Consider the following 16616-nt stretch of genomic DNA (forward strand, 5'->3'; position numbering starts at 1 on the left):
ATCCACGTGTTAGTTTTTTCTTAAACGTTTTGCTTGTCGAAAGTTCGTGACAGAATAAAAAAGAGTTAAAGCAATGAAATATTTATTCAAATGTCATTTCTTGGAAATACAGTTGTAATAGAAAAAGTTAAAGAAGAACGGAAAAGCATTCGAGAGAGAAAACAATTGTTCTATTAAAACTTCTGCTTGAACCAAAATTTGCGCTAACATAGCTTGCTACTATTCGAATGGTCGCTTACCTCTAAAAAGTTAAGTAAAGTAATACCTACTAGTAAAGTAATACCTACTTTTTAAGGTAGGTTTCACTTCTAACTACCAAAATTAGGAATCATGGACGGAGGCGAATAACAAACACACTTTACAACAAAGTTCTCATATTTAACATTAAATAAAATCCAAGGCTTAGACCTGGGTATTGAACCTATTACCAAATACACATTAGCTTTACAGTCCTCGCCTCTAACCGCTCGGCTACCGTGGCGCCTAGTTCGCTTGTCTATTTTGCCTTATACTTCAACTATTCCAAAAAGAAGGCCTCCCTCCATTAACTACCACGCTCTCATAAATCATTCTACATCGCTCCTCATTCCATTACTTGCATTTAATTCTATATTTCTTAGTACATATCGAGCTCCACTCGATACTGGCAAATATACAAAATATATCAGTGTTACAAGCTTGCCATATATTCATAGATAATTCGTCCTAGCTTAGCAGTAATCTTACATACACTTTCAAATACAATTCAAGGCTTCTTGGTCTTTTGGCTCAGATTAAATCTGTATGTACACGTGTTTAAAAATTGAATGGAAAGAGCTATGCTAGATTTGTTCATTTAACTGAAATATCAGTTTAACAAAAATTCTACCTTAATTTAATATAACACATGGTTGAGTGAGAACATAGATTTAGTGATCACGGTCGTGCTATCGAATGTCCGATCTTTGTCAGATGATTTATTTGACATCGATATAACTAGTATACCTAACAAACTTCAGCATTTACACATACACATACACTTATTCCAAAGCACTAGTTGTGTGTTTCTCCACAAACAAAAACCATCTGGAACTTTGGTTTGCCAGGTTCACTAGTTTAGGGCATATTGTGCGATGACGATACCCTCGCTTTCATTTTGTTGCTCCAGTACATTGCACCTTTTATCTACTTTATTTTCTAGTATTGTTTTTCAAACTTTTGTTTGTATATTTTCTATTCACTATTTTGTAAAGTAGGAGTGGCTGGTCATTCCTTCCTCGATGTTGCCTTTATTGTTGTGAGAATGTTGCAATTCAAAAGATGAAAACAATACGAACGATATGCTCACAGGAGGTATCTTTGTCTTCATATTAAATATTATCATGAAATTATGCACTTTACCCTAGGTAAATTTTTAATTTCTTATTAAAGTGACTACTCATTTTTAATGATGTTAAAGCGACTTTCCCAAGTTGTTTTGTTAGAAAGAATCACAGCAATTTTTAAAATTATTATTTACAAGTTAAAAGTTAACTAATAATGGGAAAATTTCCCACATTTTGCTTAAGTTGCGGAACAGAAAATAGAAATTTATCTGTTACTACCTATCTGCTGGCGTGTCCAGTAAAATGTGATAAAACTACAGATTTAGTAAACCTACTCGTTCACAGATTGCTGTAAATGCAAACAACAAAGTTGGCAAATCCTCGAAGAATTCATGTATCGCACAGAGGGAGAGTTATCTTACCGGATCCTGCGGATATGTAACACCGGTACTAAATGGCCAAACTTGTTAATCTCAGAAGAATGATTTAATTTTGAACCTTCTCAAATTATGATTTCAGAATACATTTTTGCTATTACCATTATTTCTAATGAGGCGAGAATTTTTTAGCGAAAAATAACTCAAACACATATAAAGTAGTGAAGTGAAAAGTGAACATATAAAGTGAACTACTTTTACACGACTCTAGCTGCGATGGTGTAATCAACTTGAAGAAGCACGCTAGGCTATTCTGTACTAATGAGTGAAGAAGCTTTTATAATAAAGTTTGGTAAATGTATCAGAAAGACTGTACATCAACTTAACGAAGTTCTTTATCCGCATAACTTTCTTAAAGATTAGTTAGAGTAAAAGTTACCCTTGCTTCAAACTTACGTAGTTTTAGGCTTATTGTTTACCTAATCATTTTAAATACTTATAATTAAAGCATTTAATAGTAATTAGGTAATTGTTTTTAGCTGGTTAATCAACAGTTATAAATAAGTATTCGAAATCAATGAGCAGTAAGTCCTGTATTTATGTCCAGATGACGTGCAGTAAACCCTAAAAATCCTAGGCCTTCCAACGCAAAAGAAAACACCCCAGTCTTGCAAAAATATTTACGTTGAGAATCCTGTGAATAATTCAATGGGAAGGACGAAAACTTATTTTGGAAAGAAAGAATTTTAGCAATATTGGGAACTTAAAAAGAAGTTATTAGACAGACTCCACAAAATTGAATCCTGAAGCACACTAATTCTTTCATCCTGACGTACGTACAGTGCCATTTCAAATTCATCTTTCAGGCAGAACCTGATCCAGCCTCCTCTGCCAGGCCATTATGATGCAAGAGTTTCTTCAATCTAGAACAGCCCGTGAAAAGGATACGTCTTGCTAGATTAATGTTGCAGGATGTTTGGGCTGCTGATAATATCTTTTCACCTGCCTTTAACTGAGATTCCTCCAACCTCTTCGGCGACCTGTTTTTTTATTCACTAATCATCCTTTGTTCAGGTCCTGTGAGAAAATGCGTCGGATTTTTCTCATGTCAAGCTAACCACCACCTCATTGCCCTAGTATCCTGAATGTTCAGGTATCCAGGCGAGGAAGATCTTATTCTAACTACCAATTCTCATCAGTATCAATGCAGTATCACACTAGCTTGGTACAAATTTCATGGGACTCTTGATGGCCTGCAAGACCGTCTGGATGTTCTTAATTAATTATTCTCCGTTTTATGGTCTCGGTAGAGCAAAGAATCTTTAAAAAGTTATTCCCCCAAAAAAGTCAAAATAGAAAATCATCGCAATTGTCATACTTTCTCTTAGATTAGATTAGATTAGGAAAAACGGGACGGGACCTGCGCCCCACGGCACCGCAGCCACAAGAGGCTTATTGTGCCTTCCCCTTTAAGTCTAGTAGTTGAAACCTCCCCGTCTAAAAAGGTTGAGGACTTTCCCTACCAGTTCCTTCTGCGCTACTATCTCCTTTGGCCTCAAAGTTCCAAAGATAGCGCAGTCTCTCGATTGCAACACAATCGAACAACAGGTGAGAGGCCGTCTCCTCCTCTTCCTGACACAGTCTGCACAGCGGTTCCGAGCTGATAAGCCCCACCTTGTGCAGGTGCTTCCTGAACCTGCCATACCCTGTGAATAGGCCTGTAATCAGCGTAATCTGATTTCTATCCAAGCCCAGAGTCTCTTTGGTTCTTTGCTTACACAGCCAAAGGCAACGTAGTCTTGCTGTGTTTAACCCCAGGACATCACCCAGCTCTTTTCGTGCTCCCCCCAAATCCAATCTCTAAGAGCCGCACGAGCCGAACCCTTGGTGATCCCCAGGGCAGGCTCCGGGTCAATGAAAGGAGTGTTAGCTCCGTTCCTGGCCAGCTGATTGGCTGTTTTATTCCGCTTGATTCCCACAAGACCCCAGCACCCATTCCAACCGAACTTTATTGTGCCGAGCCAGTAGTTCTAGGGCCTTTATTCTAATTCTGAAGAAAACAATGGCCTTCAGCGCAGCCTGGCTGTCCGAAAAGATGCAAATCTCCCTATTTCTAAGTTCCATCCGCAGGTTTTCCTCAGTACATATTTTAATCACAAATACTTTCTCTTAAGGAAGTAACAAAAAGTTAGAAATGCAACAAAGCAGTAAACATGTCGACAAATCGAAATTCAGTAAATATAATTAGAAAAGATAATAACAGCAGAACAACAAGGGAAATAAGATAACAATAACGGGAATGTAATTTATTAGTTATATTTTAAATAAAATTAGATTTGTTCCAGGAAGATAGTGAGCAATAGTTAATGGGATGTATGTTGGAAGTTTAATAGCAAAAAATGAATGTGCACCGAGATAAATCGACCTCTATTGTGTGGTCAGAAATTGCTGTAATAAATTTCATTTAGACAGTTTCGAATAAACTTAGTGTTTGTTTTTTTTAAAAAAAAGTAATGGTTCGTTGACCCTATCTGCAACGTCGGTGTTTTATAATGACTTTTGCTTGGTTTCTGCAAGTTTTACTAGACTACATTGTAGATTAATCTACTGAAACTGTAACTAAAGATGTTTAAATTCCATTGATTATAAACAAAAAAAAAAGAATAATTGCTGAAATCTGCTACGTATATTTGTAAATTCAAGATATCTTTTGCAAACTTTTGAATCTATTAGATGTGTATACTAAATGATTTTAATAATGGAAACAATTATTTTATACCTCTACGTCCAAGTGGATTCATCGTAGTCCTTGGTGTAGGCCTGCGGAGATGGTGTAAGAATTGTACTCAAATTGAGGACAATTATAATCTGGATTGAGATAATCCTTTGAGAGTCATTATTAAAAAAAAATATAGAGAGAGAGAAGTTTGGGGTAGGTTATTCGGTGCGAGGTTATTCGATATAAGGCGAATGATTGGCCGCAATGGAGTGACTGCTTTGGGAGTCTCCGAGAAACTGGGCGTCTCCTTGGAGTGTGGGCTATTTCTTGTTAACGTGTCATTTGAACCCACACAGAAAGCTTTGTTAGTGGCTCCACATAGGAATTTAGATAATTTAATAATTAGAAGATTCTTAAGAGAGATGATGTTATTGACAATTTGGTTCCTTTAACAAATAGATTTATAAAGTATTCGTCTTCTAGTTTATTGTTGAGTTTTATAAACACAAAAATTCCTGATGCTTTCTTCTTGGAGTTCTTATTGTAGAACTACATATTGGCTGAGCTTTATTGAACTACCATGTTTCAACAAGATTTAACCTATTAGAGATTCTGATTTCTGGACCATGTGAACTTGTGAATAACTTTTTCTTGAAAGGAGATGTAGACTTCTATAAGGTAATACTTGGAGAACATTTTGGCTGGTCTTCTATCATTATTATACGAGGTGTGTTCAAAAAGTAACGGGAATTTTCGTTTTTTGAAAAAATTTTTTTTATTCATCTACATTAATGTCGCCTTCAAAGTAGTCCCCTTCGCATACAATACACTTGTGCCAGAGCTTTTTCCAATCCTCGAAACACTTCTGAAACTCGATCTTTGTGATAGCTTTCAGCTCTTTCAGCGATTCGCTTTTAATGTCATCTATGCTTGTAAAACGACGGCCTTTTAATGTTCTCTTTATGTTTGGAAATAGAAAAAAGTCACATGGAGCCATGTCTGGCGAATATGAAGGCTGGGGCATCGTTAAAGTTTTGTTTTTGGCCAAAAATTCACGAACAAGCAATGAAGTGTGAGCAGGTGCATTATCGTGGTGCAAAATCCATGAATTGTTTTGCCACAAATCCGGGCGTTTTTTTCGGATTGCTTCACGCAAACGGCGTTGAACTTGTAGGTAGTACTCCTTATTGATTGTTTGACCTTGTGGCAAGAATTCATGATGCACTATGCCATTAAAATCGAAGAACACAGTGAGCATAACCTTCACATTCGACCGCACTTGTCGAGCCTTTTTCGGTCTTGGCGATCCAGAATGCCTCCACTGGGACGATTGAGCCTTAGTTTCGACATCATATCCGTAAACCCATGTTTCGTCACCTGTTATAACACGTTTCAGTAGATCCGCATCGTTGTCGACTTCATTGAGTGACTCTTGAGCAACTTCCATTCTCCGCTGTTTTTGTTCGAAATTCAACAATTTTGGAACAAATTTTGCTGCCACACGTTTCATACCCAAATCATCCGAAAAAATTTCATGGCATGAGCCAATTGATATGGCAACATCATCAGCGACTTCTCTGATTGTGATTCGGCGATCGTTCATAACCATTTCTTTCACTTTTTTCACGTTTTCATCGGTTGTTGATGTGCTTGGACGTCCAGGTCGTTCATCTTCAACGTTTTCGCGGCCATCTTGGAAACGCTTATACCACCCGTAAATCCTTGTTTTACTCATAGCAGACTCACCATATGCCTTTATTAACATTTCACACACTTTATTACACTTTATTTAAATTAAGTTTAAATACAAATTCTTTGATCCATTTTTTTTAACAAACAAAAATCGCCAAGCTCGAAAAACACGTCTAACCTTAACGGCTGCCACTTAAGAAGTAAACAATGAATATTACTGAAAATTTTATCGTACTTCAGGGGCATGTGTACCAACATAATAAAAAAAAAAAAATTTACAATCAGACTCTCCAAACCCGCGAAATTTAAAAATTCCCGTTACTTTTTGAACACACCTCGTACATAATAAGATCTTCTAGTTCTAAAACATTTAATAAACACATGCTAAATGTAGAAGTTTAACTGCTCAAAGTGGACTAAAAAAAATAATAAAAACCTGTAATCTCGCGGCTATGAATAATAATTTAATTGTATTATGCTGATGTATGGTTATAAATTTAAAAGCATTTCAATACATAATCTAGCTGTGACATGAACTTTAGCCAGTTAGTAAATACTTCATAAATACTATTTCAGAAAGTTTAGTATTGTTTTTCCAAACGTGTTAAGAATACGTGCATTAGGAATTTTATGATGTATTATATCACACATAAGGGGTAAAATTTGTTTTTACCCATCTTTTTATACGGTTAAATCTAATATTTTCCTTACATCTGATGTAGTTATTCTACTTGATTGGATCCAGATCAAACACCAGGATTATGTGCAACGGAGTTTTTTTCTCTCATAACTCATTTCACATTTTGTCTGCTTCTCCAGATCCAAAACCCCAAAACCAGATACCAAATTAACCAAAAACTTAACATACAATTCTGAATACTAATAATGTTCTTAACACACAAACCACATGATAGTTATTCCAATACTCTAAAATAGAAACCCATACGTTGTGCACTAATACTATTTGCCTCTAAAAATTCTATTCTTTTTGGGTTAAATTTCAACTTTTTACAGTCTCGAATTGCATGAAATTTTGACCAATTGTAGATTGTAGATTCAATCTTTAGAAGGGGATACGTATATCAAGTTGAAGTTAAATCGAAACTTGAAGTATTGCCCAAGTTTCTTTAAATAAAGAGAGACGCAGAAGATGTAATTCTCAATGAAGAAAACAATGATCTACAATTCTCTCGATCTCCTTTACTCTGTGGTGGCTCTTTTAGTAGTCTGAAAACCCATCTTGCCTCACAAGATGTTCCCTATTATATGACTCCATACGCCAATTTAAAATGAAGTATATACCAAAATAGGTACACCTATTTTCAGAACCTCTTTCATTAATATACCACCGCCGGATCGAACAATGGTTCATAAAAATGAATATAAAATAAATATGACATTTATTGTATGAAAATGGCGTAAAATTAGCAATTAAAAGTTAACAAGTAGAAAATGTGGGTCTGATAGTTTAGCTCCGATACAACTATAACTTCTGAAAAACTATTATTTTGTATTCACTGAACACGAAAATTTATTTGGAAGATATTGACGGCAGTGGAAGAGGTTTAGTGAAAACCATCCATGAACTTAGAAGGGAAATTTCCTGTATCATAGTTCGCTTTTATTTCAATATTTTTTTATGTTTGGGAAAATTGAATTTTAATGCCCGAGGGAATGAAGGTTTAAAAAAGAAAAAAACAAGGTATATGTAGAGTAAGTAATACCGAGCAATCTGAAGCTCCTCTGGGCCATTAATATATATGTAACTCCGAAATCGAAATCCAGACTGTTAACTCGGCAATGCTCAATCAATATACAAAAATATTTACTTACAATATTTATATAGCACTCGTCCACATGCTGAGTTAGTTTTTATGCGTTTCATTAACTTAAACGTATTGCCGTTTTGCAACAAACTAGGCTGGATTTTAAAATTTTATCGCCATTAACCTAATTTTGTAATATTAATGATCTCAGAGAGCAATTGCGGTGATAGTCTGCTTTGATTTTCTTTTATAATGAATGTGACTGACGAGTGTTTATGTCGTTGGAACAACCACTGTGGAAGGTTATTAAAATAATATGTATCACATTAGATTAGATTCCATGGGAGTTGTACTGAAAGCCAGAATCAGTTGTGTCATCCTCTAGATAGAACAACAAGTCCAGTCCTGTCTGTTTAGCTTAGGATACTGGTGAGAGACTTCTTGGCAACATAATGGAGGCGTGTACAAGTATATTTCATCTCTGAAGAGCGTCTCGTGGTACTGAAGTGCATTCCTTCTTTCTCCTGACAGGATCTACATAGATGTCCTCCGCCAAGCCTACGCGATGCACTTGTTTCTTTAATCCATAATGACTCCTTAAATATCCGGTTTGGTAGTTACACGGTAATAAATTTGGTAGAGTCGCTATACTTCTGGCCTGGGGTTTTCTATTTCTGCTGCTAGTTGTACTATTCTTCAATATCTGCACTGGCAAGCCATTGTTCAATTCCACAATTGGATTCGGGTTCTATCATAAATCCACAGGTATTCTCCCGAGCCAAGCAATCGGCCCCCCACATTGCCACTAAATCCCGAAAGGCAGAACACCCTAACGATTAAGACTTTTTCTATGGTATTAATTCTCTTTAAGATTTCTAAATATTATTCTGAATTATTAAAGAATCCAGAACGACTTTTATGTTGCTGACGAATAATTCTAATAAGGTCATGTAGAATGTTTTTTACATAATATTTTACAAAAACTGATTTCTTTACCAATGCTGCATATAGAATAGCTGCAACATATGTTGCCTTAAATCGAAATTCTTTGCTGTAATAGATCTTATAAATGTGTTTGCATTGATAGTGGTTCTACTAGAAAATATATACAGAACAGCAACCCCGTTTTGTTATTTATAAACTGGTGAGGTATACTAAATTTTGTATCAATTTCAATTCCAAGTGATCAGATAGAATCTAATCTTAACAATATCCTCAGATATTTATAAAAATTATTTTAAACCTGCAAAACTTCTTCACAGACTACTTAGAGAAGATCTAAACTACCTACAGAACTAAAATCACTTATACACAAACTCTGCAATCAAACCCCTTGTTGACTTATGGACTAAAACTCTGTAGCCTAGTTAAATAAAACTGTTAATACAGACGTTCCAATCTAAGTTTCTCAGACAAATTGTTGATGCCCCGTTCTAAGTCACAAAGCTCACCCCACTTCGATCAGAACATTACTCAGGTAAAACAGCAAACCTAGGTAAATTACCAGAAATAAAGTACATCTTCTTTAATTCTTTCCGTATAGTCCCTAATACCATTCAGACAACTCTCCATGCAGACTAAACAACCCGTAGCGCAGAAATTTCCTTCGTGAGTGAACACTTCCTGGGGCTAAGCTCCTAGAAAGAGAAACTATAAGGACCGGCAGTTGGGATCTCCAAATGGGAATCTAGTTCGTTAACCAATTGGCTAATACATTCATTTATAAAGTAAGTCATTATTGCCTATTTAATTAAGACGCTGATTTCTTTCGGAATGTAATCTAAAAATTTGAATCAATTGGGCCGTTATCCAAGAAAATAAAACATCTTTTTGACCATATTTGAGGAAGTTTTCATTCTGACAGATTTTCCACTTCTGCAAAATTCGCTGAGCTCAGGAGAGAAGGTTAGATTGTTAACATTACAAATTACTAATTACAAACACACAAAAATCATATGAACAAGTATAATTTGTTTGTCACACCAAGGTCTGATTGACAATGCCCATTGTGATTCACACAGTTTGAATGTAATCTGACCTTGATTTATTAAAACTCATTAAGGGTAACATATTAATGACTTCATTTAAAATTTAAGTAACACTTTTTTATTTATTTATTTTTTAATATAAGTATATATGTATGTATATGTAAGACGGTTTTCAAAAACAGATTTTATTATTCTCTAAAGAATATAATTTCATAAATAAATTAATACATACATACATACATAAATAATTAAAACAATAAAATACCTGTAAAGAATAATTAAATTACTAGTTATATTTCACCGTCGTTAAACACTATGAAAAACTGTAACGTAAACACTCTAAAATTTCGCTAAACCTTCCTAGACTATAACCTAACATTCAGGCTGTGTAGCGTTGTCGGCAGCCCCCTCTGATGGCACTTTTACATATATATTTTTTTGGAAGCGGCAGAGAATAGTAATTTATTCTTAAAAGTTTTTTTTCACTTTACTTAAAGGAAGTAGTCTTACAAAGTAGCGCTTCAACCATCTTGGAGGATTTTCCGGTAATGCAGTAAGTTGAGAAACTAAACGGTTAGAAGATGAGTAAACAGAGTCTTGGAACTTAGCGAAGCAAGATCTTGTAGATTTAGAAACATAGGAAACAAGGAGATCTCAGTGCAAGATGGAGTTAGAAATAATGTAAAGAAGCTTTAGCGATTCGACGGAGTTTTTTTTGAAAGAAAAGATTGGATTTTGGAAATTACAAATATGGCTGAGCTCCGAATTTCCATTCCGTGGGTCTAGACAGGTTGGACATACATATGAAATTAATATTAGAGATATTTTAAAGACAGAAAACGGACATTTGAATTGTCCATTCTGTTTCTTTTACGTTTAGAAAATTTACCTTAAAATGAAGTTCACTTTAATCAGGTACTGCAGTAGTGGATTAAAAAATTCATATTTTGTACATTCTTTGTATAAATCTTGGTCAATTAAATTTTTGCAAATATAAACACCGTTGTCACTGAATCTGCTGAATTATCTTCATAATGAAATCAGCGGTGAGTAGCAGATATTCTCGTAAGTCCAGTAATCAGCGCTATACTATGTTCTTTACATCTTTCCTGCTCCATTGGATGATCTTGAAAGAACTCTTAGACTTAACCTTCTCTTAGAATGAACGCAAGAGTTAATAAATTATGGAGTTTAAAAAGAAACTTTGGAAAATCTGGAGCAATACAAAACAAAAATTTGGAGCAATCTGCCATTCTTAATTTTTATAAAAACACACATAATTTGGCTCTAAAAACACAATTTTTAATAGAGAATCTCCAAATAAATACCAAATTAGAAACGGAAATTCGACTATTTCACACCTTTGCAGCACTTCCTCTTTTGGAAAGCAATAGAACGTTACAAAAACATTACGTTAAGAGGGTTCAGTCAATGCAATAAACCCTTTCCTTTCTAGTAGCCTTTCTAGATGAGTTCGTTTATTAATAGTGTGATTACAACCGAAGTTTGTTAGTGGAATTTTTCATTATCTTTTCCAGAGAAAGAATGCAATGCAAATAAAATTTATTTCTCTGTAAGCTCAATACGATTATGTAGTAGATTCTACTTTACAGGAAGTAAATTTATTTAAATTGAATTAGTCCTTCTTGAAAACAAACAATTCTGTTGATGAAAGAAATAAATATTGTAGAAAATCTAATTATTTTCTTTCACAAAATATTATTAAGAGGAAACCATTATATTACCCAAGATGCATCATGACAAATAATTAGATATCGTAACAACAATAACAATAAATTCCACTTTAAATTCTAAGACAGTTTTTCTTATCTTTTCAAAATTAAATATTGTATTAAAATTATATTCAAGTATAGAATTTCAAGGAACTTTGTTTTCGTCTATAATTAACTCCAATGAAGAAAAGAGATGTAGAACAGTAGTGCATTAAATATGGAAAAAATTATAGAAAAACTATGGACTCATTTTCGAATAAATCTCAGAATTTTAAAAGATCCTTTCATTCAAGTGATATTTTTGGTGGAGCAATTTTTGACCGTTGAGTCCACGACCTCTTGATGGAATTCAATCGAATTATAAACTTTCGAGTTTCCTGCGACTTATCGACTTAGCCAAATGTTTCACCCCAAAATATTGGGTGCTCATTAATGGCTGATAAGAAAACAAGAGGCTTGTCAACCATAATCATTGACCATACTCCTCTAACTTAACGATACTCTTGTACCCGTACCTCTGTAGAGGCACATTTCCGCGCCGAAAAGATTAACAAATAGGAAAAAGTATTGGTTTCCAAGATCTACATCCAGCAAATCAGAGTTCACAATAATTTTTTTAAAAAAATGAGAAAGTCCTTCCGAAAGCCAAGATTTGTTGCTCTCCGGTGGATTCTGGGAAATAATTTTAGAGACTAGGAAATGTCCCCATGTACCGAGACCTATAGCAACCCCACTATTATAGTATCTTCGTCCGTATTTATGTTTCTTCATTGAGGCTAGACTAATGAATAATAAATTTACGAAAATATCAATTCTTGAAAATTCTGAATTTTTATAAAAATTTGGAACAGAAAAAAACAGAAATCTCTAACAATTTTGGGTATCAAACTATTATTTCTTATCAAAACAGCAAAGTATTTCAACTTACCAAGATTGGTGAGCAAGTCATCAAGGCGTCCACAAGATATAAAACTTTTAATGTTTAAAATAATAAGTAGAATTAAAATTACACTCATTTCTACATTTTTTTTTTTATTTTTTCATCTAATTAGGAATAGAACTCGATTTAAATTTTGTATATAATTATTTTAAAGGATGCATTTTAAACTCAAACATATGAATAAGAGAGACTTTCTAGATGCGTCATTAACTTCGCTTCTATTAACATGTAACCAACACCGTAACGCAACAACTGGTTGTATATGAAGCTGTACAGAGCAGAGATACACATCTAGTGTGGGTAGGGTACTGATTTATTTCCGCTTTTCCCTTTAATACAAACTCCGACTTTATAATATGTATAATGCCCTGAGTGCCAATAAATTACATTACACTGAGGGGATAAAAGTTCGTGCGTTATTCACTGACAAAATATTAATGAAGCATAATAATAAAAAGTATCGCGTTATTTAAAAATAATGAAGAGATTAGCTCTGTGGTTTCCAACAAGTAGATCCCGGTTTCGAATCCAGGCTGCTACCAAGGTCGACCTAGCGCTGAAAGAAAGCTCCGGGCGTCAGTTACCTTAAGATGATGACGCCCCTTAAATTAAAATAAATAAATATTTTTAAAAATATCGTTTAATTTTTAATGAGTATTGTAATGGAAGAAATAGGTGTGGATCACTCAAATAAATTTAGAAAACAAAAGTTGAAACAAAAGAAAAAATGAAACTAGAAGAAAAAATCACAGAATGAACAGGATAACCTGAATAGTGTGTGGTGTGTCTTTCCTCCATTTTAGTAACACACCCCCAGAACTTACTTCTTTTACTTTAGGCATAATAATATAAGATAAGGTTTACCAGACAGACGTCCCCCGTTTCCCGGGGACAGTCCCCGAATTCTTACTTCTGTCCCCGATTGAAAAATGTCCCCGGAATGACTCCATTAGCTGTCATTACTAACTTTCCTATGACTTGTCAAGAATTTGCTACAAAACTTACGTTCAAGTGATGACATATTACAAAAAATACATTCATCACAAAAATACTTGTGACTTTAATTGTGTCAGAACAATAATATTATGATTAATCAAGTATTAATAATTATATTTATAGTAGTATAATAATAGTAGTATTGAATTTACTTTGAGAAACTTAACTCTTCTCAGTGGACGACAACGGTTACGATCAACTGTATAAATGGAGCTGCCAGATGTCCTCGGACTTCAGGTAAAAAATCTGGTAACCTTACTTTAAGATACTAAGCAAAAAATGGAATTTTTCTCTCATTATGCATCTTTAACCATAATCCTAAAAAAAGTTATGTAAATATTAGCAATCAACCTCAAAAACATTCACCTTTATTTAAATTGTCTTTTAAATATAAAGTGAGTCTACAATGCCTGTAATGGGAATTAAAAATTTAAGTTAAATTCCAAAAATGGAAATATTTGATCGAACGAAAGTGGTACTTTATTCAATAAATTTTATGGTTTCTCGTGATTTTTATGAATTAAATTCTAAATTCCAATAAACTTTTTCATTGCATAAATTGGAATTAATAAAAAAAATCATGTCAGTGTCCGCACAAAATTTCTTTCATTGTGTGCTTTGCCTGCTGGAAAACTTTACGATTGGGCGAAAAATTAAATTCCTTTTACTAAGTTCTCAGCTTTCTGTCTGATTTTGTTGCCATTAAAATGGCTAAACTTTATTATTTTGCTACTAAGTTGGCTATCATTCCATCGAAGGATTTACATGGCTGTCAAATAAACCGTGAACTAAAATTTTCTAAAAATCTTAAAGTTTGTTCCAAAACACGTAATTTCTGAGGAAAATCTAAAGATTAACTAAATTTGTTTTTTTTTTATCTTAACTAACTTCAAAAAAAACGTAAAATAGAATCTTTGAAACAATTAACTCATTAATCGGAATATTAAGCTATTTCATTATCGAGAATTTAAGTTGTTAATTTCTGCAAAAGTGATAACCACATATTTCAGAAATTTTTGCGTGACAGTTGGGTGGGGAAATGAATTCAGAGAGGCAATCACATGTCCGTGTTGCCTATCTAATAGTTTATATGCTGGCACATCAGCCATTGTTTGCGCCATGTAATATTCAGTAATAAGAATTGAAGCACTGAACTGCTTAAATCTGTTTAAGTTAACATTATTAATGAACATTTTATGTACGAATGCGTGTACTCGTTAATATTAAGCAGTTTGTGGGATACAAAAAAAAAAAAAAAATGTGTAATCTCAGTTCCTAAATTAAAATTTTCTTTAGTTCAGCATGATGTTTTTATAATCAAAATTAGATAATGTTTCTTATATTTGCTTAACCTGTTGAACTCTTTTTTTTTAACTCCTTTAAGAGGAGTGGAGGAGCCACAAGTTTGTAAAAATCCAATAAATGGATTTCATTCCAAAAATTAGTTCTGCTATGCATGAATTGCTCTCTGTTGATTTCCCTTTGCACTGTCACAGCAAAAAACATTTCTTTTAAGTGCTGAATTAAAAACAAAAAAAAAAAAAGTAACAAAATGGCTACCCCAAACACAAATAATTCAAACAGAAAGAAACTTGTGGCTAAACGGCTATGGCTATGCAGCGAAGGGTATAATATTTATGATAAAAATATACATTAATTTATGCTTGACAATATCAAGGCCGCCGAAAATGTTGCGTTGAATCTCAGCAAACATTCTGGCCAGCTGTTAGTTAGCAGAGCTGCTTTAGAAGCTCAAATTCAATTGGAAAACTTAATTTGAAGAAAATTTTAAACATTTCAAGAGTAATGATTGCAGAGTGGAAGTTTTGTGAATATTTTAGAACGCTTTTCACTGATGCCTCGATATAAGAGGACCAAACTTAAACTGATTTATTTGTGAGATATGTTTATTTACAAAGGCAATGAAATAATTGGTGCACAATAATTACTTACACTCGTGATAAATACCTTAGTGTTCCAACACAATGTTAATTCCTAGTTGTATACCCTTAGGCGAAATTCCTACATGGCCTCTATGTAATCTACTTTGACAATTAATTCAAAGACCATAGAAATTCAAATGGATTATTAGTTCTATTAGTATTTTAGTACACTGAAGCATTTCTGTGGTAAAATAGGAACGTCCTTTCTTTGTTTTTTGGTTTTCTACCGAAGTAAAATCATTATGGCTTAGAACAAAACCTTTGGTAAAGAAACAAGCTGAACTCTTATCAACCTACTTACTTGTAACATTTTTGTAATATGAAATGCTAACCAAAGTTAACTGCCAGCCAAACCTTTTCAACTTACTGTGTTACAATATAACTTTATTAATTATAGGTGTGTGATACGGAAATTTTTTTTGGTTAGCTTCAATGAGCGCAGAAACAATAGACGATCACACACATCACACTTATGTCCGAATGGATTGTTGACAAACGTCGTAGTGAAACGTGCACTAGCTGCTGCCCAATGTGTATTCATAATCGACGATCGAACACAATCTATGCCTATACAGTCCGTTGTCGATGTAGAAGCGATTTCATCATCCACTTACATAATTTCAACCGCCCCAGCTGCAGGTGTACTGACACCGTCGTTGATCCGCTCGGCCTGATCAACCATCAGTGGATCCGCTCTGCGAGTCGCAATGGTGGATCATCAGTATGGATTACACAGGAAAGAGTTCGAGCTATTGAATTGGGTATGACAGGATAGGCTTCTGTGGATATTGAGGAATCTGTGAATGGATAGATTTGGTGAATTAAGGAAATTTAGGTCTTTGTGAAGCGTGAGGTTAGAGTCATAATAGGGAGCATTAACAATACGGAGGAGGACTTTTGATTGGAAGGATTGGATGAGGGAGATTTTGGAAGGTTTATTTGAGCCCCACAGCTCAGATCCGTATTGTTAATGCAAACGAAACCCAACAAACTAGCAAGACGTTACTTCAACCCATCTGGACTTACGGATCATGTATCTGTCCGTACCTTTTCTTTTTCAGTTGTTGTCTTTCGACCCTGGTTTATGGTTATATAAAGATACAAAATTTACTTTCTAGAGTTTACTCTTTCAGTTGACCAATTCGGGCAATAACTTTA

General features: G+C 34.2%; 2 protein-coding genes across 6 annotated transcripts in view; one reads left to right on the forward strand and one right to left on the reverse strand.

Annotated features, from left to right (window-relative positions):
• The window catches only part of LOC141457118 (uncharacterized), a 55894-nt gene extending 42818 nt beyond the window's left edge, over positions 1-13076 (reverse strand). Inside the window, exon 1 of one of the 4 annotated variants that reach the window (XM_074133654.1) lies at positions 12508-13076. In XM_074133654.1, the coding sequence (XP_073989755.1) occupies positions 12508-12595 (88 nt within the window). In that variant the 5' untranslated portion in view covers positions 12596-13076. Of the gene's footprint in view, positions 1-4460; positions 4744-10111; positions 10259-12507 lie in introns of those variants that run through there. The other 3 variants (XM_074133653.1, XM_074133656.1, XM_074133655.1) reach the window with 3 other exon arrangements.
• LOC141457119 (tachykinin-like peptides receptor 99D) overlaps positions 1-16616 on the forward strand; it is a 470553-nt gene that overhangs the window by 33481 nt on the left and 420456 nt on the right. The gene's annotated exons all lie outside the window — the stretch shown is intronic.

Source organism: Rhodnius prolixus, unplaced genomic scaffold (genome assembly GCF_049639745.1).
Source record: "Rhodnius prolixus isolate KJV_2025 unplaced genomic scaffold, Rpr scaffold_10, whole genome shotgun sequence".
Lineage (NCBI taxonomy): Eukaryota > Metazoa > Arthropoda > Insecta > Hemiptera > Reduviidae > Rhodnius > Rhodnius prolixus.